This window comes from Pogona vitticeps, chromosome 11, assembly GCF_051106095.1.
Source record: "Pogona vitticeps strain Pit_001003342236 chromosome 11, PviZW2.1, whole genome shotgun sequence".
NCBI classification, from domain to species: Eukaryota; Metazoa; Chordata; class Lepidosauria; order Squamata; family Agamidae; genus Pogona; species Pogona vitticeps.
In genome coordinates, this window is record NC_135793.1 from 18,803,282 (window position 1) to 18,825,964 (window position 22,683).

The 22,683-nt window shown below is 44.9% G+C and overlaps 1 protein-coding gene and 1 long non-coding RNA gene across 8 annotated transcripts in view; one reads left to right on the forward strand and one right to left on the reverse strand.

Moving 5' to 3' along the window:
- Positions 1-14,949, forward strand: part of KIAA1210 (KIAA1210 ortholog) — a 53,105-nt gene extending 38,156 nt beyond the window's left edge. For 5 of the 7 annotated variants that reach the window (XM_072981424.2, XM_072981422.2, XM_072981423.2 and 2 more), the window contains exons 6-12: positions 2,409-2,474; positions 3,347-3,556; positions 4,606-4,711; positions 4,848-6,305; positions 7,397-7,581; positions 10,049-10,154; positions 12,041-14,949. In XM_072981424.2, coding sequence (XP_072837525.2) covers positions 2,409-2,474; positions 3,347-3,556; positions 4,606-4,711; positions 4,848-6,305; positions 7,397-7,581; positions 10,049-10,154; positions 12,041-12,207 — 2,298 coding nt within the window. In that variant the 3' untranslated portion in view covers positions 12,208-14,949. The remainder of the gene's footprint in view (positions 1-2,408; positions 2,475-3,346; positions 3,557-4,605; positions 4,712-4,847; positions 6,306-7,396; positions 7,582-10,048; positions 10,155-12,040) is intronic. The other 2 variants (XM_078380585.1, XM_078380586.1) reach the window with 2 other exon arrangements.
- Positions 284-7,399, reverse strand: LOC144584447 (uncharacterized). The gene is made up of 2 exons (XR_013538686.1): positions 7,258-7,399; positions 284-1,053 (listed from the first exon to the last, which is right to left on the reverse strand). It is a non-coding gene; the product is annotated as an uncharacterized LOC144584447 (long non-coding RNA).
- Positions 14,950-22,683: the final 7,734 nt, after the last annotated feature.

A 22,683-nucleotide genomic window follows, 5' to 3' on the forward strand; every position in this document is an offset into this window, starting at 1 on the left:
GAATACAACTCCCAGAAGCCCTCATCACCACCTTTGCTGGCCAGGATTTCTGGGAGTTGAAGTCCAAGAACATCTGGAGGCCCAGGGTTGGGGACCACTGCTCTATACAGTAATCTTATGTTTTCAGCACCGCAAGGGTTGGGGGGCTTGGAACCAATCCCTTATGTATCTGGGAGTCTTACTGTATTACGTTTGCGAAAGTATTGCGGCCACAACCTAACCTGCAACTTTTCTCTGTTTCACTGAAGGTATGGAATCCCGTCTGCCTTAATATTAAAATGTATTTTGTATATTTAGGTGCCAACTTTTCTCTAAGGAGGTCAAGATGGTACTGACAGCATAGACAGATTTCCTTCTTCTCCCTTTATCCTCACAAAGAGCCCCGTGAGGGCAGGTGGCTGATAGGATGCAACAGGACCATCGTCACCCAGTCAACTTTAAGACTGTGTGGGGATTTGAACTCGGGGCCTCTGAGCCCTAGTTTAATGCTCTGACTACTAAACCACAGGCTTGGTGGATTTGGATAGACGTGCTAGATGTTCTCTTGAGCACTGATGGCTGATGGTGCTTAAGACATTCTCCATGGACTCAGGACCATACATGGCAGCCTATATGGGTTGCTTTCCTTGATCCTCACAATAATTCTGAAGCAAGCCATTCCATGAGGCCAGGCGCAAGAGGACCCATTGACCATCATGACGAGTGATAATTTGAACTCGGGTCTTCTGAGTCCTACTTCAATGCTGTAACCATTGAGCCAGACTGGCTGGATTAGGGGCATTAAATGATTCTGTTAAGTGCGGGTTCATTTCTCATATGCTCAGAATCTCCCAGAGTCCATTACGGAAAAGAAGTTGGAATAATGATCAAGTACCTTGTAATTGTTAGAACCAGGAGCCTGGAAGCGCCTTTGGTTTCTCTGCCATTTGGTATGCAGTAACAAATGTTTCGTTGTGGATATATTTCTCTTTTTGCTGCCTCATCTTTCTTGAGCAATCCTTCAGACAACACGTCAAACGTTCTCCCAAGCATAGCCGTCGTGGTGGTTTCCTTCTGCGAAAAATAAGATAAAAGAGTTCAATTCTCGAGCCAGGGGGAAAAAAGCCAATCCTATTTTAATTTCCAAAAGACTTTGAACGGAAGCAAATGTGTGCGAGGGAGGAGAAACCTTCGTTCACTGGAGTGCTTGTTATTTTTGGAAGCCCTGGCATTGAAATGCTTAAAACTAATCATCCTAGGGGTGGTTTCGCATCTGAGTGGGGCAAGGATGTAAAAATAACATTGAATACTGGTGGTTTCTTTTTAGAGATCTGGTTTGGCGATGTGTCACTAGGCTATGGAGCTGGGAAACTGCTGAGAGATATTTAAGGAGAAAGTCAGAGGACTGGACCAGCTTTTTCCAAATCCAGTGCATTCCACATAGGCTGGACGGCAATCTTTCCTTTGATCTGTTTCCTTTAAAGTTGAAAATAACGAACCAATTTGCCCTGTTTTTCCCCCCGTGGGAAGAATGAACATGTTTTGTCTTGGATGAAACACATTGTGAAATATTTGTAACATTTTAGAGTCATACATTTGGAATTTTATTCATAAGGTAGCGCTGCCTCTGATTTAGTCATCGTCGCTTTCCAGAAACATTCTGTTTATGCTTGCGGTAAATAATTAATCTCTACTTCTTATCCATTTTTTTACATACTGTTTTCCTTCTTGCTGTACATTTGTATTACTATAATGGGTTTCCCCTCATTTAGAAAGCAGACAAATTTTAACCACCAACCAGCTACTCTATAAATATAAAAGATCCCGAGGATGTGTGTAACTGATCTCTTGAGGCAGGGAGTTCCAAAGCCCAGGCAAAGCAACCAAGAGGTCTTTCCTACATGGGCTGAATAAACACGCAAAAGAGCCTTATGGCTGAATTTAGAAAATAGACATGAATATATGGGGGGAAGATAGCCCTTCAAGCTGCTGACTCTGGTCTGTGTGATAGTTGCTGATGTGGTAGGTGCAGGATCCTATGTTGCTCTTGCAATCTCGGACCAGGTAGGTTGGATATTTTATACAGTGCAGGAGAGGTCTAAATTTCCGTTCCCCAGGTATCGTAGTTGACCCTGTTGCTTGTTGTGCCAGCCTTCCCTAACCCAAGCCCATCCTGTCAGAATGGCAGCCATTTCAACCATGGACATGTTAATAGCGGCAGCCATTTTGAAGGTATCAATGAATGGCCAGCCATTGACCTCAGAGTTTGCGAATGTGTCTGTATACAAGACAGGAGACCCCCATCCCGCCTTGCCCTGCGTTCCCCTTTTGTGGTTTCTCATAGTTATCCTGTTTACATGCCGTCCTGGAAGACAGTATGTCCGCCGTGCTTCCCTTGACTTACCCTTTTCCCTTATTTTATCCCGCAGTCTTCCAACCCTGTCCAGCGCCATAGCTCTTTGAGTTTAGGTGGGACAGACAGTGAAGATGACCAGGTAAACAGCTGCTTTTCCTGCTACTGGAATGAACCCGTGAACCTGCTTTATGTTGATTTCCTCTAGCCCAGAAATGTCCGTTCAGGTTGGGAGAGGTTTTCTATACCTCCTCCTGCTCCCTAGTCTGAGCATCTTCTAACGGGAGATGGTAGGTCTTGAACTCAGGTCCTTCTGCATGCAAGGCGTTTGTTCTGGAAGTGCGCCACACGCACATCGTCACTAAGGCCATGAAAAGCACCTAGTCTTAGAAGGGATCACAGCCAAATAGCAGAATGAGACACTTTGGGGCAAGATGCATTTATGTTCACAGCCTGTTTCTCAGCATTGCTGTTATTTACAGTATTTAATCAATTTATTTACCACTTAATGGTATTTCAAACTGTATAGTTTACCCAACACCCTTTGCCCAGTTCCCCCTTTGCTTTCTTCCCTCCTGTTGTTTGCAACCTGTTGTAAGGCACAATGATTAAAGATGTACATTAAAAGCCCCATTGACCTCTCGCTACCTGATGAACTTTCGTAATAAATGGCAGTTGAGATAAATATATATATATATTTTAAAAACCCATTTATAATGGCAAAAGTTCAACTGTTACATTCAAATGACAGGTTTTTTTAAAAATTAAAATAAAAAAAATCAATTGAGAGAATAGTTACACTATTTGAAGGTAGCCTGCTTCGGCGGGGTAATATAAATCTATCCGATGCATTTCTAGATTCAAAGATGGACTCCTTTTACTTATACCACTATATATATTTTTGGTTGTTGTTTGAGCCTCTTGGTTTCTGAATCCATCTGTTTGATTATTGTTCGTTTTTAGCTCAGTGGTTTTCTGGAGAAACATGATGGCCTGTCTGTCTGCATTTTGCAGGTCCCCTCGGAATCCTCCTCCAGGGCGCTCAGCCCCCTCTCCTCCGCAGCCCTTGGGAGTCCCGCTTTTCCAGGTCCCCACTTGCTTCCAGTCGACTTCGACAGCCCAGCCACGCCGCTCGGCTGCCTGGATACCTCGGCAGCCCGGCATAGGATTGCCATGAATCCGCGGAAGCAGAAGGCCTTCGCCGGCAAAACTCAGAATCTTCTTGTAAGTGACTCCTCAAGGATGGTGTTTTTTTTTTGCAGACCAAGATTCTCCCTTAGAAGCCTGTGGGGAGCCTCTCTCCCCTGCAGTTTGGTGTACGACTTTTACTGCTGTGTCTGAATCTCACAGAGTCCTGGCCTTTGTCGCTGGGTGGACGGCTTAGAATTCTTCGTGGCCCTTCGGGGAACGAAGTAGACCTTTGTAGAGGAGGATTCAGAGTCCAAATATTTTGTAGAATGGACCCATGATCGTTAAAGCGATGATCAAACTACTGTACTTGTGTTGTTTAGACAGAAGTATACCCAATTTGCTGCCATCTTCAGATGAGGTTCTGCTCCATGACCAGGTCTGGTCTGTGTAAAATGGTAGAACCCTCGAGACCTAAAGAGGGTTGTACCAGACATTGGGTGGGAGAACCAACACCTAGAAAAGTTTCTTTGCATAAAAACAAAGGGGAGACATCAGTTGGAAACCGCAGTTCTTGCTGTGCTAGTTTTTGGTTAGCTGCTCATTCCTCTACGGGCAAAGGTTCACGTGTCGTTGCTGCCATCCGAAGTAGCCCTTGTACCACCTCAGGGTTGGACAACGTCCTTCCACACGGTGTGTGGAACACAGAAATATAAGAACGAGACCTGTGGAGGAGATCTTGGGGTGGCCAAAGTGGTCCAGCATTCTTCTCCAACAGTCAGAAAGGCCCCAAGATATTTGGTTGCCTGAAACCTGCGGCAGTTGTTTCTTAATTAAAACTAGTGATGGAATGGCGCAATCTACCTCGTTTGAACACCACAGGTTACCAGGAGGCTGATGTTTGTCTGTGTAGGGCAGCCTGTATGCAGTACATAGTGGTGTGCTCTGACAGAGGGGGGCAGCCATTAGGGTGCCATTTCTGCTCCCCCCAATATCATCCTCCACCTGACATGCTGCCATATTATTCTGCCTCGTGATGGGACCAGCCTTGTCCAAGTTGAAAATCCTTGCGATTTCCATTGTATCTCCAGAGAACTCTGTCTCTACCCTCTGTCCATATACATCCTTTCTCTCTGTGACATTAGGCAGAACGTGTGGAGAAGGAAGAATGCCTTCTTAGAGTGGCTGAAGGGAAAACAAGCCATGTAAAACTCCTTGAAGAAGCTGCTGGCCAAGAAAGGGACCGGAAAGGTAATAATAAGATTGGGGTATGCGTGAGTACCTCCCTGTGCAATTATGTGCTGGTGCATGGCAAAGCATGTGAGGCCTGTGTGAGTTCTCAAGTCATCTTCTTTTCCCTCTCTTCATTTTCTCTTTTTGTCCCTAGGCCCATCCGCCCAGAATACAAATCTCTCCAATGGGGATTGGATTCGTGGCGCGCGAACCACGATAAAGGCCTCCGACGCTTTGCGCTATTCTTGGAACGCCGGCCCTGGGACAGACTGGGGGGGCCAAAATCTGACGGAAACCGATCTCCAAGCCGGTGGCCCAAAGGCACAGCCGCCTTTAGCAAAGTGTGAAGACGAGCCCATGGAGGGGGAAAGGATAAAAGGAATGGATTCCCTCACCGGTGACCTCAGGATACAGCCGCACAGCACTGGGAAAGAGATGGTCGAAAGTTTGGAATTGCTGAACCGAGAAACAGGAACCACTGAACTCTGTGATATGTCACCCTCGCTTGGGCGTGTTGCGGGAAACGACCTTGATGTGCCAGCAGAACGCCGACAAGAAGCAAAAGACTCTAACGTTGGCAGTAATGGCATATGTGGAGAAGGGAGAGCTGTTGAGGACAGTTTTGACACCCTTGAGGCTAATCCTGTATTGGTGCCGTTTCCTTCATCCAGCTTGGAAGGTCCTTCTGAGGCAGAGCAGGCCACGTTTTCGACCTCTGCAAACAGACCAGAGGTCAAAGAAGACACGGGAGGGTCTGCAGATGGGACGCTTCAACCGCTTGAAGGCCGCGCAAGGCCAACCGCCTCCCCACAAGAAGAGTTGGCCAAGCCAGATAGGCTTCCCCTTCGGAGTATGGTGGGTGAGAAGCCACTTCTCTCAGCAGAACTCAGCTGCCCTGTTAGCCAGGGCCAACAAGAGGCCTTACGAAATCTGGCCGCCACAGGATCTGCCGAGTCTGCTTCAAAAAGTGGCCCGCCTGACAGGAACACTGGAGATCATTCGGGAAGTGTGAAAACGAGAGGCGAAGAAAGCAAAACTCCGAACGAGATGGTCAAGACACTGTCCAGATCGGTTTCTGCCAAGCCAGTCAGGTTCACCATCGCTCCAGCCTGGCAGAGGTCTCTCTCGGGAGGCTCAAATTCCACCGATGGTTCCTGCCCTAGAAGCTCTCCGTCTTCTCCTATAAGATCAGAGTTGTTTGAAGGAATACCTCAGTGGGATTCCACCGGGCAGAGCAGCCCGGAAAGACTTGATCGGAGTCATAGGAGCCGGGTGTCCAATTTGAACTCTGCCAACGAGTGGCCAAATGAAGAAACGCAGGGCCACGAGAGCCCATTCGGCGTCAAGCTGAGGAGAACCTCCTCTTTATTGAGATACCAGATGGAACAGAAGCATCAAGAACCCCCAAAACAGTCTCCAGCAGGAGTTTCCAGAACGTCCTCGGTCTCTGTCAAAGCTGAGACAAAATCACCAGGCTCTGGAGCGCCACTTCAGAATCTTCCCAGCAGTGCTAAAGTTTTGGTTCCAAAACAGAGCTTCCAGGAGCAGAAAAAGCCCCTCAAGGCTAAACTGGACGAAGGGCCCCTCAAGCAGCCGATGGGCAGAGCGTCAGGTATGTCTGCTAGAGAGACAGGGTCGCTTAAAAGATTTGGGGCTACTTGATGGAAATACCTGGGCTTTGAGTAGTGGAGCAAGTACAGTGGTGCCTTGCTTGACGATGATAATCCGTTCCAGTGAAATCACTGTAAAGCGAAATTGTCGTCGATCGAAAGTAAAAAACCCATTAGAAGGCATTAAAAACCGGTTAATGTGTTCGAATGGGGGAAATGCCTCATTGTCCAGCAAAGATCCTCCATAGGCTGGCCATTTACCGGTGCCTATAAAGTGAAGAATCTGTCCTAAACACAGCAAGGAGCCATTTTGCACAGTGGGGAGTCATTTTGCGACCTGCCGATCAGCTGTTTTAAAACCATCGTTAAACGAAAAATCGGTTCCCGAAGCAGGGAACCGATTGTCATAAAGCGAAAACCCCCATAGGAATCATTGTTTTGCAATTGCAATCGCGATTGCAAAAAAAAACCCTCATTGTAAAGCAGATTCATCGTCAGGCGGGGTAATCATCAAGCGAGGCACCACTGTAATCATTTTAGTTGGTTTTGTAATAAAGGGAAAATTAGAAAGAATAATGTAGCTCTAACAATGAAACAAACTTGTTTTTATATTTCATAAGCTTTCGTGTGTTCAAGAACATTTCTTCCGATGAATGGAGGGAGAGACAGACCAGACACACAGTCATTTTGCTCATCAGAAGAAGTCTTCTTGGACACACGAAAGCTTATGAAAAATAAAAACTAGTTCGTTTCATCAGTAGTGCTACATCCCTGTTTCTGGTTTCCAGATACTAGGAATTGGATTTCCTGTTCACAAAATGAAGGCACAAGTAAATTAAAGTATCATTGTGCCATTTTTTTCTGGGGGAATCACGTCTTCTGGTGTGTCCCTGTCATTTACAGACATGGCTTCAAAAAAATAAAATAAAAATAAAGCTTGTAAAGGAATCTCACCTGGCTGGAGAACTGCTCTGTGCTCTCCCTCCTGCTTTGTTGAGGGTTTTGAGGTGAGAACCAGGTGGAGGGACGAATAGGCTTTGTGCTACCGGCAACATTTTCCCCACTGCATGTGTGTTGAATCCCTTTATTTCAGAGCATATCCCAGTTCCGCCTTTGGAAACACCACCTTCGGAGCCAGCCTGGATTTCCGTGGCGAAGATAAAACGGAGAGGATTCCAGAGCCACCCTTTTGCCAAAGGAGAGAAGAAGGAGGAAAAGACGTCATCCAAAGCGGAACAACCAGGGGAGAAGCGCATCAGGATTTCTCAACAGGAAAAGGTACGGCCAGATTAACCCTGCACGATGTCCTTTGCCCTCTCTTGGAGCAGTGGATTGCGAACAGGAATAGAGGAAGCAGCTACACAGGAAGCTGAAACATCTGTCCGTCTAGACCCGTTTTGTCTACACTGAAATATGATGGGCCCTTGTGTTTTCCTGGATCATCCACTAACTTGAATGGTGTATTAACTCAGGAAGCCGGGGGGCTGGAATTCAGGTTTTTCTCCCTTGAAAGTTGGTTCTCCGCCATGATGGATCTTGTGGAACCTAAAGGAAAGCAAGCCCTTCAAATGTAGCTTTTCATTGACTGAGGATTTCAAAGGAAGCAGCAAACGACGTTCATGTTGTTTAGATGTGATCTCTGGGCTTGTGCACGGAGTGGCTTTCAGCACAAAATTCTGGATTCCATAGATATACCTCACTGCCGGAATCCAGCAGTAAGTCACAACGAGAGTCGGCCTCTTGAATCAGTAGTGATTTGGTGAGTCGACTCCTCTGCAAGTTCAGTTGATTCAATGAGTCTACTACGGGGTGACTTCCTACTAGATTTTAGTGACTACGGTGAGACCTTCCTACTAGACTGTGCCCTGCCTTACCATTCTGAAGTCAAGGCAGTGAGAGAAGTAGAGGCTACAGGTGCCGAAGGAGGGTGGGTGGAATCCACAGGAGGTGGGGAGATTCAAGCAAGGAGCGGGGTTTGGTGAGGGAGCAGGGTTTCTTGGCTTGTGGACCACATTAGCTTTAAGGGTCCTTCTTTATCTTATAGATTTGTGTAGCTGGGTCTACCCCAGCCTCTTGCGGAAGAAAAGGAATGGACCATGTCTAAGGCCTGTACTATATGTTACGGACAAACCATGGTTAGAAAAAGGAGTTCCTTAATGGTAGAAAGGGAAGCATGACCACAGCAGCAGCTTTTCTCCCCTCCTGTCCCCTATAACAGTGGTCCCCAACCTTGGGCTTCCAGATGTTCCTGGACTACAACTCCCAGAAGCCTTCACCACCACCTCTGCTGGCCAGGATTTCTGGGAGCTGAAGTCCAAGAACATCTGGAGGCCCAAGGTTGGGGACCACCGCCCTATAACACTGCTTGCTTTGTTTTCTGATTGGTCTCCAGGAGTGGCTGATTTATTTGCAGGTCTGATTTTTTTTTCCACGTGAAGATTGGTGAGAGTTGCAGGTACGACTGTGAAAGAGGGACAAGAGTCTTACGATGGATGAAAAATGTAGGTTTATTGCACTGTAAACCATGAGAGCTATGAGTCAAAATAACTTGGAAACTGTAAAGCTAGAAATAGAATGCAAAAACATTGGAGTGCCTTGGGGGGTCAGTGAACGAAAGTGGACCGGAATGGGATATTTCCAATCAGACGCCAACGAAGTGTTCTGTTCTGGAAATGACACACTCAGAAGAAGTGAAGTGGCTCTAGTACTGAGGCAAAATGTAGGACAGATAGTTAGGGGGAAAGGTGACAGAAACAGGGTCAGAACCCTAAATTCAGCTTTTTAGCAGGTGTCATATAGAGACAAAGAGAATTACATTAACCAGTGCAAAGAAATAGAAGAGAACAACAAAGGAGAGAAAACAACAACCTCTTCTCTCTTCCGGAAGATCCAAGAAATTAAAGGGAAATGTCAGCCTAGATTAGGAATGGTCAAAGACCAACAGGGAAGCACACGATCGGACTAGGAGAAAATAAAGAGAAGGTGGAAACAGTACACTGAAGACCTATACAGAAGAGATAAAAGGATGACAGACTCATTTGAAGAAGAATTCTATGATCTAGGAAAAAAATCAATCAAGTGTAAGGATGTGTCACTGGAGACCAGGACCATGGTTATCCACCCTCTTATACGAGTATTTCTGATCACCATGGATGTGCGTGAAAGCTGGACAGTAAAGAAAGATTACTGGAAAAAAACTTTTTTTAAAAAGGTGGTGCAGAAGAAGAATCTTGTAAATGCCCTGCACTACCAGAACATTGAACAAGTGGGGTCCAGAGCAGCATTTCCTGCCTGAACTCTCTCTGGAGGCAAAACTAATGAAATGGAGGTTTTTCACACTGTGGGCTCATTAGGAGAAGGCAGGATTCTTTGTGAAAGATGGAAAGCAGCAGGAAAAGAGGAGGACCAAATACAAGACGGATTGATGGAACTCACAAGCTTCAGTCTACAAGAGTGGAGCAGGGCTGTTGAGGACGGGACCTTTTGGAGATGGCTCGTCCACAGGGTGTGCTGTCAGTCAGAGGTGACACGACAGCAGGTAATAACAAAAAAATCCTGCCTCAAAGTGTAATACATCTGCATTTTTAATAGACTCTTTTCTGTGTTTCATAACTGGATTTACTGGATCTGACAAGTGGCTTTTGTCTTTTGGATTGTGTGTTAGGAACACGAATTGTTTGTCAAGTGTGATTTTTCTCTTAGCGCACCTGGTCTCGCCTATATAACTGTTTTCTTTTCTTTATAGCAGGCGACTCTTACTGGCGAGAAGCTCTTAAAGAAGACGAGCACCGACCAAGGGTGTGTGCTTGAGACTGGAGTGCTGCCAAAGATAACAGTATCGGCGACAAAAGGTATTAAAACTGAAAAGGGAAAAGGGATTTACTGCGATACCGGCCTGCTGAGACAAAATCTGCAGCAGCGTTTGACACGTGTTGTGTGATCCCCTGCACTGACCAGGTGCAGTCAGATGGCGCGAAAGGTGTGCCTCTGATCCCACCAGAAGGGGTCGCTTTGACAGGGGCAATCTCCCTTAAAACAGCTCTTCTGTCTTTTGGGGGGAATGGATTCAGCCCAGTGCCCCCCTCCCCAAAGTAGTCGCCTTTCTGCTGGGCCAAAAAGGTCCAGCTTAGGCACATCTCAGGTCAGGTTGGAGCACCGTTCCCTGTACAATTGTGCGATCGCTTGTCCTGGACCAGTGGGTCCAAAATGTGAGCGAAATGTCTGTGTGAGATCGCACTGTCATGAAGAGTGCACTTAGCCAGGGCACATGGTTTTCTTTTGGAAAGTAAATAGTTTATTCAGTGGAATAAAGATTTTTCTGCTTCTGTGCATTCTGGAGAAACATTGTTGAAATTGGGGAAACCCATCATAGATACATGGAATTAACCAGGGCCAAGAACTAACAGGTTACATATAATGAGTTACTTTTTCTGCGAATATATCAGACAAAAACACACACAAACAAGAAAGAATGACACAATGCATCTTGAAGACTAACTGACATGTTTGAATACAACTTCTTGTGGATCAAGGCTGCTTACTCAGTCATCAGAGTGAGACTAGATGACTGTCATATTTATACATGGCCCAATGACCAGGTGGGGATACAGATAATGGACAAAGTGACAACGTTAGTAAATGAAAAGGCAGGCTACCAGGGTGTCAATTGGCAAACTGTGAGAATCAGAGTAGCATTTCAACCTTGGGGCTCCAAATGTTCTTGGACTACAACTCCCAGAAGCCTTCACCACCACCTCTGCTGGCCAGGATTTCTGGGAGTTGAAGTCCAAGAACATCTGGAGGCCCAAGGTTGAGGACCACTGACTTAGAAGACGAGATGGTCGGACAGGGTCATCGAAGCGACCAACATGAATTTGACCCAATTCTGGGAGGCAGTGGAAGACAGGAGGGCCTGGCGTGCTCTGGTCCATGGGGTCACAAAGAGTCGGACACGGCTTAATGACTAAACAACAAAAAGGACTTATAGACCCTTGGTTGATATTCAGTCTTTTTAAATGGGTCTCCAGCATCTGTCTGTACCTTATCTCAGCTGTTTCTCTTTGAAACTTTGTTTTGTACAAAGTGACAATAGTTTGTGAGTAAAGGAATTTTTTTTCTACAAATGAGGCAGAATCAGATTTCAAAAGTAGTGTAACCAATGTAAACAAACTTTATTCATGTAATGGGAACTGCTCCTAACATCTTTTGAAAGTTACTTTTAAAAGGAGGTATAGGTATTCAAGTTTTATACTGTTCTCTTATCAATCCTAAGGTTATTCCCCCCCCCCCAAAAAAAAGATAATGAAAAAGTAAGCATCAGCAATGCGTTGCGTTAAATAGGTATAGATGAGTAAAAGCAAGCAAAACAAAGAAACAAAAAACTATGGAATAATAAGTAGCAGGAATAATTTAAAAAAACTTTCTAAGCATTGAAATTCAACTCTAGATATATTCCTATAATGTTGAAATGGTTATGAATTACTGTTTTGAATCTTTTCGTACATTTGTATATATGGATTGGTTTGTCCAAAAATTTAGAAAATTCCTTTTTTGAACTACACAACTCCCAGGATTTACCCCCTACCCCCATCCCCAGCATCATCAGTTCTGCGAGCTATTGCTCAAAACTTTTCTCAGGCTCTGGATGTTGCTTCGAAAGTATCAGAGATGATGATTCTGTTTCAGACTCCTGTGCCTCTGTTTTTTCTGCTTACTCTCCTCCTTTGGCTCTTTTTAGCACCGCTTGTCCGAACGGCCGCTCAAGAAGCCCCTCTGCTGGAAAAGGAAATGCGATCATTGCCCAGCCTATCTCTGTCCTCCTGCAGCCCGACGGAACCACCGTGGCTTTCTCTGGCCAAGAAAAAAGCAAAAGCATGGAGCGAAATGCCCCAAATTGTTCAATAGACATTATCTGATACTTGCCAATGGCTTGTTTTAATAATATATACTAACATCTTCACTGTGAGCATTTTAGGCATTCCTGCTGAGGAACTGAACGGTTTTCAGATGGCGGTAGAAAGAGAAGGAACCAATTTCTAACTGTAGCTCTTCCAAGAAGAAACTTCTCCTCAACACGTAACCTGGCCTAACAGCTGGGATTAATACACTGGGTGCTTTTGGCTGGAGGGACTCCAGAAGATGTCCGTCATACTTTGTGTAAGGTCAGAGACTCTCTTGAGAAAGACCTCAAAGGCTATCTTCATCCTTTTTCCTTCCAAAAACAGTATTCTGAGACACCGTAGATAGTATTTCTGCTTACAGCTTGCACTTCAGTTTTTTTGAACTTTCCATTTCCTGTGAAACTTGGATTGATAGTGGCTGAAGACAAGATGGGATGGTGGCTGGTTTTTGTCGTTGTTGTTTCTCCAAATTTTTGTTCCTCACATCAAGCACAATATTGGTGCCAGAGTTAGTAGCTGTTATTCACATACTCGATGCTGAGCACTGGTCACTAAATCTCAGGTCTTCTGTAACTTCTGATGTACAGGAACAGGAGCACAAGGGAATCTGTTAGGTTGATGAATTTAGCTCAGATGTTCTCAGCCTTTGGTTCTCCAGATGTTTGGGCCTTCAACTCCATGAATTCTTGAACGCTGGCCATAACCAGCAAGTCTTCTTGAAGCAGAAGTTTACAGTGTACTACTTAGAACAGGAATACAGAACTTGCAGTGCCCCAAATGTTGCTCCTATACCCTTGGTCATGTTGGCCAAGGCTCAACATGGGGGAAATCTCAAACTTTTGGGAAGCCAGAAATTCCCTTCCTTGGCTACAATCTGGAAATGGTTTGATGAATGGTTGCTCATTATGGGGTGTAAGAACTCAACCATTTTCAGCTGCTTTTCTTGCCTCAGTACTTCCAATAATTTGGGCAGATCTGATGCAGAACTAGGCTGTCTCCCTTCATGCACGCCATCGAGACCGTGTTTATTTTTTTGGTCTCGGGTTTCCTACCTTCGTCTTGGACTCAGCCTGAGCACTGGAGATTTGGCTAGGCCAGTCCTCTTTGCAGTAACTCATTGACACAGTTGTAGGACTACAGTACCCAGCAGCCCCATCCAGGAAAGCCAATGGTGAAAAGGAGCATGGGAGTTGTAGCTGGCTCGCTAGTGGCTCTCTGCCTTGGGCTAAACCAGCAGGTCAGGTTGAATGGCTTTTGTAGAGCTGAGGCATACAAATCTTAAACCAGGTGTGCTGTCTTAATGGCACCCTTAAGAGAGGTGGTGGGCGTGCGTGCTGGCAGAGTGCGCCATTCCGATGCAAACGACTGCACCAAGGGGATCTGGAGATGTTTCTATTCACAGCTGAGGAAAATGGACAGCATCGTCTAATCCTGGTTATATTTCTGCTCCCTGACACAAGAAAGAAGCAATAAAACCTTTACTTGGATTAACTCTTTCCTCCCCCTCCCCCCATTGATGTTCCTTCCTTAGTATCAGTTGGTTTGGTTTGCCCTCCTAACTCCTTCCTCCTCCAAGAAGGGACACCAAAGGGTGTGTGTGTGTGCACATTTCTTGGTTTCTGTTCTTATCGTGTCCCCAAATCACTTTTCAATGTATGGTTTGTACATATGTTTTTGTAATCCTTGCATTTCCGGACCGTCCTTTCTTTTCTTTTCTTTTTTGTATTTTGTTCCTATATATTTTTTGTTTATTATTAAATGCTGTTGTTATAATGGACTTAGTTATGTTTTAGCAGTGCAGGTCTGCATTTCCCCCACCCCTTTATTTTAAAAAAAAGCCTCCCACGGTCCTCATTGACATCAACAAATATATTTATCAGACAAAAAACAAAGTAAAACGGGGGGGGGGGGAACACCCCACCAAGGGACCAAAACATTGTAGCACTTTAAAGACTGTGTGCTATATTTCAGTGCGGACTTGACCGCAACTAACTCCATCGAAGAAGCTAAGCCTGTCCCCTGGCAACAACCGTGAGACTTTGGGATTTTAATAAAAGCTTATAATTTTGGAAATACTCTCAAGAACTTGGTGCACAGCCTGAGGAAGATGCGTTAGCATTGAAAGCTCCCTGTTCGTTTCTTGTCTTGTTTTTTTAGTGGTCCAATAAAGGTATCACCTGTTCCTGCATTTGTATTGTTTCAGAGACCAAGCGGCCTTTTTTCCCCCTTTTTAATCCACAAAAGCTCACATTAAAATATAGTGGATTGTTTTCGAAGTGCCACAATGTCTTGGTCCCTTGTGGGTTTTGTTTGTTTTTCTTTCTTTCTTTCTTTCTTTCTTTCTTTCTTTCTTTCTTTCTTTCTTTCTTTCTTTCTTTCTTTCTTTCTTTCTTTCTTTCTTTCTTTCTTTCTTTCTTTCTTTCTTTCTTTCTTTCTTCGGTCTGATAAACTTGCACAGATTAACATGGCTACTCCTTTGAAAACTACAACACATTTTGTTGCCAGCAGAGGGCGAGAGAAGCTTTTTGAAGAAAATAGATGGGCAGCCTATGGGTTACCACTCTGCCCTGGTTGCTGAGTGGGTCCTCTTTTAAAGTTTCCCCCCTTTAGAATGGCAGGGAGATACGTCACCCTCGGGACCCAAAGTATGGGAACAGGCCTGGTTGTTTGCCGAGCAAAACTGTATGTGGTGCTAAACACATCCATTGCGGTCACCTCCATAAAAATAAATACATGTCTAGACTCAGCTTTGTTTATTTGTCAGCAGTCCTCGGACCATCTGAAAGCAAAAAATGTAATGAACTATATATAAAGCCACCTTAACAAGTCATACAAGCTCAGACCCAAACCATCAAACCTGATTGTGTGTACAAAATTCGTGACGCATGTAAATGCTTGTGTGCAAATTCGGGGCCTGCTTTTATCCGTCTTGGCAAACGGTTCCTAAAACCTTTGCCAATCATCTTGGGATTTCTCCAGGACTGGACAGATCTGGGAAATCCTAAATCAGTCTTGCAATTCCATCACTCTGACCCATTAAGGGCCAGCTCCAGGGTTAGGGATGTGGAAGACAGTCATTGCCCAAAGGGAAATACAGTGCACCTTACGGATTTTGTTTGCTTTCCATGTGGATCAGCGGGCCCAGGGATTCACTGTGGGACCTCCTACCTGCCAAGCAGGTGCTCTGCCTCTGAGCTACTGTACTGGTCCCAGTTCATTAAGCATCTTCAAGTTCATTCTGATTTAGGGGTGACCTCTTCCAGGGTTTTCTAGGTACAGAGTACTTAGAAGTGGCTTGCCATTCCTTTCTCTTAGAGGTGGGGTGGTCTGGGACTGTGCAGCTTGGCCAAGGTTAAACAGGCTGGCTTTTTTCTCCTAGAAAGCCCATTAGGGAATAAAATCCCCAGCTCTAGTTTCATCGCCTGGTTCCCAACTCACAGAGCTATACAGCCAGCTCCTGTTGCCAGTTACTCGGCCACAGCCCTCAACAGCGATGGATAGGGATTCAAGAGGCGGGTGGGCTTTGAGCTTGCACTTCGAAACAATACAGAGCGGAGTGTGAAAAAACTAAATTTTGGCCCTACGATCAGTCTCCTCCACCACCTCCGCCCCTAAGTACAGGAAGATGCTTGCAGACTAGAACATCAGCCTTCTTGTTACTAAACGAAGACCTTGTTGGGCTAAGTTTAAAGTTAAAAAAAACTTGCCACAGTTGCTGAAGGCAGTGAAACAAGATCAGATGAGAGACTGTTCAGAGGATCCGCATATATATGATTTGTGTACCTAGCGGGGAGTAGATTGGTGTTACGTAGAAATAGCTTTCTTAGATTTTAACTCCTAAGAATGGCATTTAGACTTGGGGAACATCCCAATTATCTGCCTTGATGTGCCTATATCTCAACTTCAAGCTGCTGCTCTCCACCTATCTCGTCTCCCCCCCCACTTTTGGCCATTGTATCCCCCCCCCCCAATCTCCCTGTTCACGGTTCTGCCCATCTCAGCTTTGCCACCTGAGCCCGGAAGACAATGCCCGCACCTTTGGGCCCCCTAAAACAAAGCAGAAACAGCCCACTCAGCAGAGAAGCGAACATCATCCCCAGTCCTCTTGGTGCGTCCTGGATGGAGTGCGCTTTGTGTGGCAAGCTCTGACGACGGGCTTGCATAACGCTGGTTATAAAATCCCCCTATTTGGCCTTCAAAGATGAATGTGACCAGTATCAAATGACACATGTGAACACATGCTGGGCTGCGTGTGCTTCTTTTATGGGACCACCCCAAAGGCTGAATTTGGGGGGGGGGCTTGGGAAGTGTGCGCTCGGCCCAGGGCTGACATAGCACTGTATAGCCTGCAACACTGTATAGCCTATAGGCCGTGGAGAGGAAAGACTGGGGGACAGGGTTAGGGTCCGATATTTGGCCCTTCCAGCAAAGAAACTCAAACATCAGTCTGTACAATTTGAGCCGACTAACGTGTTTGTTTTTCTCTTCTCCCTCTTGCAAAGCTTGTTAAAAGCTGATTTTTTTAGCTGGGGGGGGGGCAAGGGTGTGTGTCATGCACTTTTTAAACGTCATTTGCTCATCACTACCTCTGACTTGTATACTGCTTTTTCTAAGCCGCTGAGGGTGAAAGAATGAACCCCCACATGCCCTCAGGCAGCAGGACATGTTGCACTGCTCCTGTTCACAGGGGATGCAGCATTTGAACACAGAGCTTGCTATGACAAGTCTGGAGCTCTTACACTATATAGAGTGATTCCAAAGCTTTTTTATTTTGAGTCATGACCCATAATAGCCAAATAACTTGTGGCCATCTTTGCATAACAAAGCTTTTTTAATGGGGGTAAAGTCATCCCTTCTCAGAAGTTAAGATGCTTCTCCCTCACCCCACCCTGGCCCTGTTTCTCATACATATACATACTTGCCAACTTTAATATCCCGCTCTGAAAGGTCAAGGGAAAAAATCATTAAACAAGGGTTATAGCACATATAGGTTGAGCCATGTCTCCCCAGAAAACAATGCCCGATCCCTTTGGGGGGGGGGTCATGTCCTCCAGGTTGGGTAATACAGCTATCTGGTTTCTCATACAGACATTTGACTCGTTTATCTTGGTGATTTGTATGTTTGACTTTTTAAAAAAACAATTAAAAACATAAAAGTGTTCATTTAAAACCAGAGATTTTTAAAGATTCCTTTTTGCCCTTCACGGTAGATTTGGAAGGAAATATTTCTGGCTCGTATTTTACCCTTTTATCTTCATCTTTGCTTTTCTTTACATCGTTCTTCTTCACGGGCATGTGGAAAAAAGAGATTAAATCCTTGAGCTATTGAAAGGATGGAGATGCTGAGAGAATATCTGTAGCTCAAAACCAAAAATGAAAGCTGGCCTGAAAAGGAAAGAGAGAGAGAAGCAGCAGTAGCAGAAAACGGACTGTAACGAGCTTTAGGCCATAAAAGCAATCTGTTCAAAGGGAGCGTGAACTAGTTAGAAGGAGTTCGTAAAGGGAAGTAGGTTAAATATGTACCTGCTGTGGTGATATAATGACCGCAACAGAGCAAACAAATTGGGAGTGGAAGCATTATGAAGGGAAATGAATACTGCAGTTGAACGTAATAATCAGGGCAGGGCACTATTAGACTTTGAATTAGCTCCAGCAGGTTCCTCTGGAAAAAGGTTTTGGTGAGAGCGAGAAAAAGTATAATTTGCTCTTTCATACAAATTCTGAAGACCTTGAATGATGATGATGATGATGATGTGCCATCAAGTCAGTTCTGACTTACGTTGACCCTTTTCATGGTTTCCTAGGTAGAGAATGCTCAAGAAGTGGTTTACCACATACCCGTATTTTTCGCTCCATAAGACGCACCTTTCCATAAGATGCACCAATTTTTTAGGAGAAGAAAACAGGAAAATATAATCTGTTTTCTTCGCTCCATAAGACGCACAGACTTTCCACCCCCCTGTTTTGTGGGGAAAAAGTGTGTCTTGTGGTGCAAAAAATACGGTATCTTTCTTCTGGAGGCATCCTGGAATGGTGCACCTTGCCCAAGGCTATACAGGCTGGCTTAACTCCTGGGAGTCCTGGGGTGGGGTGGGGATGGGGATCAGACTCCCAACCTCTGGCTCTGCAGCCAGAGACTTAGGTCCCTGAACTATCCAGCCAGCCCCCCAAAAACAACCTTCCCAACCTCTAGATTCTACCGGAATCTAGAATCGATAATGCACAACTTTACTTTTTTACTTTTATTAGACTTTTACCCTGCCCCCCTAGATAAAGTCTACTCGGGGTGGCTTACATACATAATAAAAACACAACAGAATAACAAACATAATAAAGGAAAAAGGAAAATGGTTGTTGTGGGTTTTTCAGGCTCTTTGGCTGTTTTCTGAAGGTTGTTCTTCCTAACGTTTCGCCAGTCTCTGTAGCCGGCCTCTTCAGAGGACAGCACTCTGTGCTGTGGTGTAGTTTGCTCGGGAGTGCACCAGAGCACAGAGTGCTGTCCTCTGAAGATGCCGGCCACAGAGACTGGTGAAACATCAGGAAGAACAACCTTCAGAACACGGCCAAAGAGCCCGAAAAACCCACAACAACCGTTAGATCCCGGCCGTGAAAGCCTTCACGAGTACGAAAAAGGAAAAACTGGAAAAGGAAAAAAGGAAAAACTGGAAAAGGAAAAAGGAAAAACTGGTGATGTTGGGGTGTTATTCCAGATGGACAGCTCCCAGTTCTGTCAATCACTAGGACTCGTTGTGATGACAATGCGTTATCTTCAGGTTTGGAGGCAACATGCATCTCAATACTAGTCGCCTGGGAACAGAAGCAGGAAATCCTTCTTGTGTTTATATCCTACCCATGGGCTTTTCCACAGACATTGTTTGGCAAGTGTGAGAATCAGGGTGGTATAGTGGTTAGTGTTAGGGTGACACTCAAGAAACTGTGGTTCAAATCCTTGTGTGTGTGTGTGTGTGTGTGTGTGTGTGTGTTGTGTCCATTAAAAACCCTAGGACAGGTTTTTTTAAGCTGAAAGGAATTGAAAGTACATTGAAAATCTGTGGGGGAAAAACCTGGACTATCTAGTCTTTGGGGCTCTGATTAAGTTTTGTATCATCTCAAGAAGCAAGTCCAGTTAAATCCATTGTGGATGTTGTCCAGGTGTGGAATTTTTGGAATTGTTGTAAAACAAACAATAACCCCACCTGAGGAATTAAGGTTATTGCTCTGGCACTAGAGATGCCAAGGCATAGGAAGCTGAAGGTGCAGGGGATGCCAATTTTTGAGAACTGTACTTCTGGTGACTGTACAGTTTGAAATACGATTTTAATCACGTTTTATAACACGGCAGAATTTTGTTTAAAAAAGAGTAATGTTGTTAGCTTCATTGTTGTGTTTGGGGGCGGGGTGACGAATGCCATTGACTGTTGCTTAGAAACTGAGGTTTTAAAGGTCTCCCTTGAATTGTGCAAGTGGGAAGGGTCTTCATGGCCATAAAAAAGGAGGAATCTCTGATATTGTTTGTCTGTACTGGTTTCAGCAAACCTTGAAATTCCCCCCAAAAAACATGTGCCTTTAGGTGAAGGCAAATTATAAAACTGTGCCTTTCGTCACTTGCATTGCATTTATTTCTCCTGTGAATGGCGTAGGTCTTTTGATACAGTACTTGTTTCCATAAATCTTATTGTTCTTACAATGTTGGACAATCTAGACTTCTGGTGTCTGCGAGAGAAGAATTACATTTCTTTTTAGAGTGTCTCCCTTCAATATTTCATATTTACACATTTTGTTTGTTGCTGCATACAATAGTGATGGACCCCCCGCCCCCAGCAGCTTAATGTGGCACCATCCACTTGTCCCCTGATTATGCTCCATGTGTTTGAAGACCACCTATGGTAGAGATCATCACTGGATTCTGGAAGTGGTGGTGGTTGCTCACTCGTGGTGGCATGGGTGAGCGTGAAACAATTTTGGGGGTCTGGGGGGGCAGGCTTTCACAGTTGGGGAGAGGCAAACCCAGCAGCTCTTTCCAAAGCCAGCCTCAAGGCTTACTTCTCTTAGAATCTTCAGTAAAATCCCACCATCTTCTCAATAGCAAATGGCCAAATTAACCGGGGGGGGGGGGGCGCATGACCTGTGAGACGTCTGGCATCTGATGAAACCAAAACTGCAAAACTGAGACCTCCGTGTAACAAGTGGACTATTTCTATCCGGCTCTATTCCTTTCCATCCTCTGGATACACAAAGAGACGTTTCTTCCCTTCCTGGGCAGTCATTTCAGTGGCTGCACACCACTGGTGCTCCCCCCCCCTTCACAGCCCAGACCTGCCACCGTTTTCTGTGTTGTAAAATAAATCATGACACCGTGTAATGTGTCATGAGGCGTCGTTCATCTGAGTTTGTATTTACCTGAATTTCAGACCTGTAACGGAACCAGATGATTTTTTTTTTATTATGTCCTGGTAAGTAAAAACCATAGAATTCAAATTTCTTTTTCACATGTCTAAGGAAATACATGAATTATATTGGTACATAAAGGCAACAGTTATGTTAAAATATGGTTTCGGCATCCTCCTCTATCAAATCCACCTCTAAAGTAGAGGCGGCTGTTTCCTATGTGTATTTGCATGGCCAGCCTGCAGATCACTTTCCTAGTCTTTCCTGCACCAAATGGGATTTCTAACAAGTCCGTGGTGAAGCTTGTATTATGCCTCTGGCATCGTGGCCTCATATCTTTACAGTGAGTGCCAAACGTGCTTGTGTGTTTACAGCCCTGGGTGTGCGCAAGGAAGCAGACGTTTCCATTGAGCTTCGTTATGTTGTCACCTTCCTTTCCACGAAGAAACCAGGAGACCATTAACCTAAAATAAAGAAGCTGAGGGCTGAATTTCTTCAAGAGAAGGCAGTCAGGAGGGGGGTGGGGTGGATGCTGTGGTTAAAAAGGATAGGACTTTGGAGATTCAGCTGAAGTCCTTGCTGAAAAATGAAACCTACAGGGTTTATACTCTCCCTCTCTCTCTCTCTCTCTGATCTACCTCCTTGGGCTGTTTTGAGGAGAGGAGCCATGCACACCATCTTGAATTCCTTGGAAGTCAAAATATACACATCATATTCGTTACTACCGAGTGTTATCACTACAGTGGACCCTCTACTTACGGAATTAATCTGTATTGGAACGGTAGCTGCAGGTTGAAAAGTCTGTAGGTCGAGGCTCCATTGACCTACAATGCATTGAAAACTGATTAATCCATAACCGGCTGTTTTTGTTCCGTTTTTGTTCCATTTTGGTTTTTTCTGGTCTGTAGGTCGATTCTCCGGCTGCAAGTCGAACCTAAATTTTGCGGCCTGAGAAGTCTGTAACTCGAAAAGTCTGTAAGTCGAGCCGTCTGTAAGTCGAGGGTCCACTGTATATTAATTTTTTAAAAGGTGCATTGGTTCATAATTTGTGTATTGTTTAGTTCAGCAAACCACAATACTGTATTTTGTTCTTGCCTGGTGGCACCTGACAGAGTGCTAATTTATTTGTGACTCATAAACAGAACTATATCTGTTAAGATATCCAGGTGTGGTTATCTGGAATTTGAGTCGTGGCAACTGGAATTCTTCCTTGTTAGGTTGAAACATTTTGTTCCTTATCCAAGCAGCTTCTTCATTCTGAGAAGAGTTGGAGGGAGATCTTTCCCCTGGTCTGAATAGGCTCCTTAGAGCTAATACTAACATTGCTTTTGGTAACTGATTTGTACAGATTTCTTGAAACCCTGCATTTCATTTCTTAATAGTCTCCAAAGCTATGCTTTTGGCAAATGCTTGCCACTGGCACCAGAAAGCTGTACTACGCCTGCGAAGGCCGTCTGGATACATATCTGTTGTACGACTTCTGGGAAACACACACACAACTTGTTTTCATCGGGGATTTGCTAACCTTTAGTTACCCCTGTTATGTAATGTCCCCCCCCCTTGCATCCCCACCCACTGTTGAGCTGTTTTCTATGAGCCCTTTTTCTGCAGGCACTCATTTCAGGAGTTATGAAAGGTGCTTTTTTGTTATGTTGCTAACACAACACGTATGCTCTCCTGACCCCGATATTCCAAGCTATATAGACAGCATGAACCATCAAGGACATAAAAAAAAGAGAGAGAGACACTGGAAAGATCAAATGTTCAGGGCAGAGTGTTACATTACTTTGCTACGTGAGCTCACAGATCGGTAGACGAAAGCTGACATTTCTCAGCTACGGTGCACATCTGGAAAGCACTGGATGGAGGAAGGCAGTGTGCTCAGGCCGGACCTGGCTACAAATCCTTCCTCAGCTGTAAAATTAACGAAGGGAGCTTTGGGCAACCCCTTCTTTCAGCTGATCTGATTGCCAGAGGTTGGAAAAGTTACTTTTTGGAGATATCACTGGATAGCTCAGTGGTTTATGCACCTGGCTATGGAGCCAGAGTTTGTGAGTTCAATTCCCCCCACTGGGCCTCCTTGGTGAGGGCT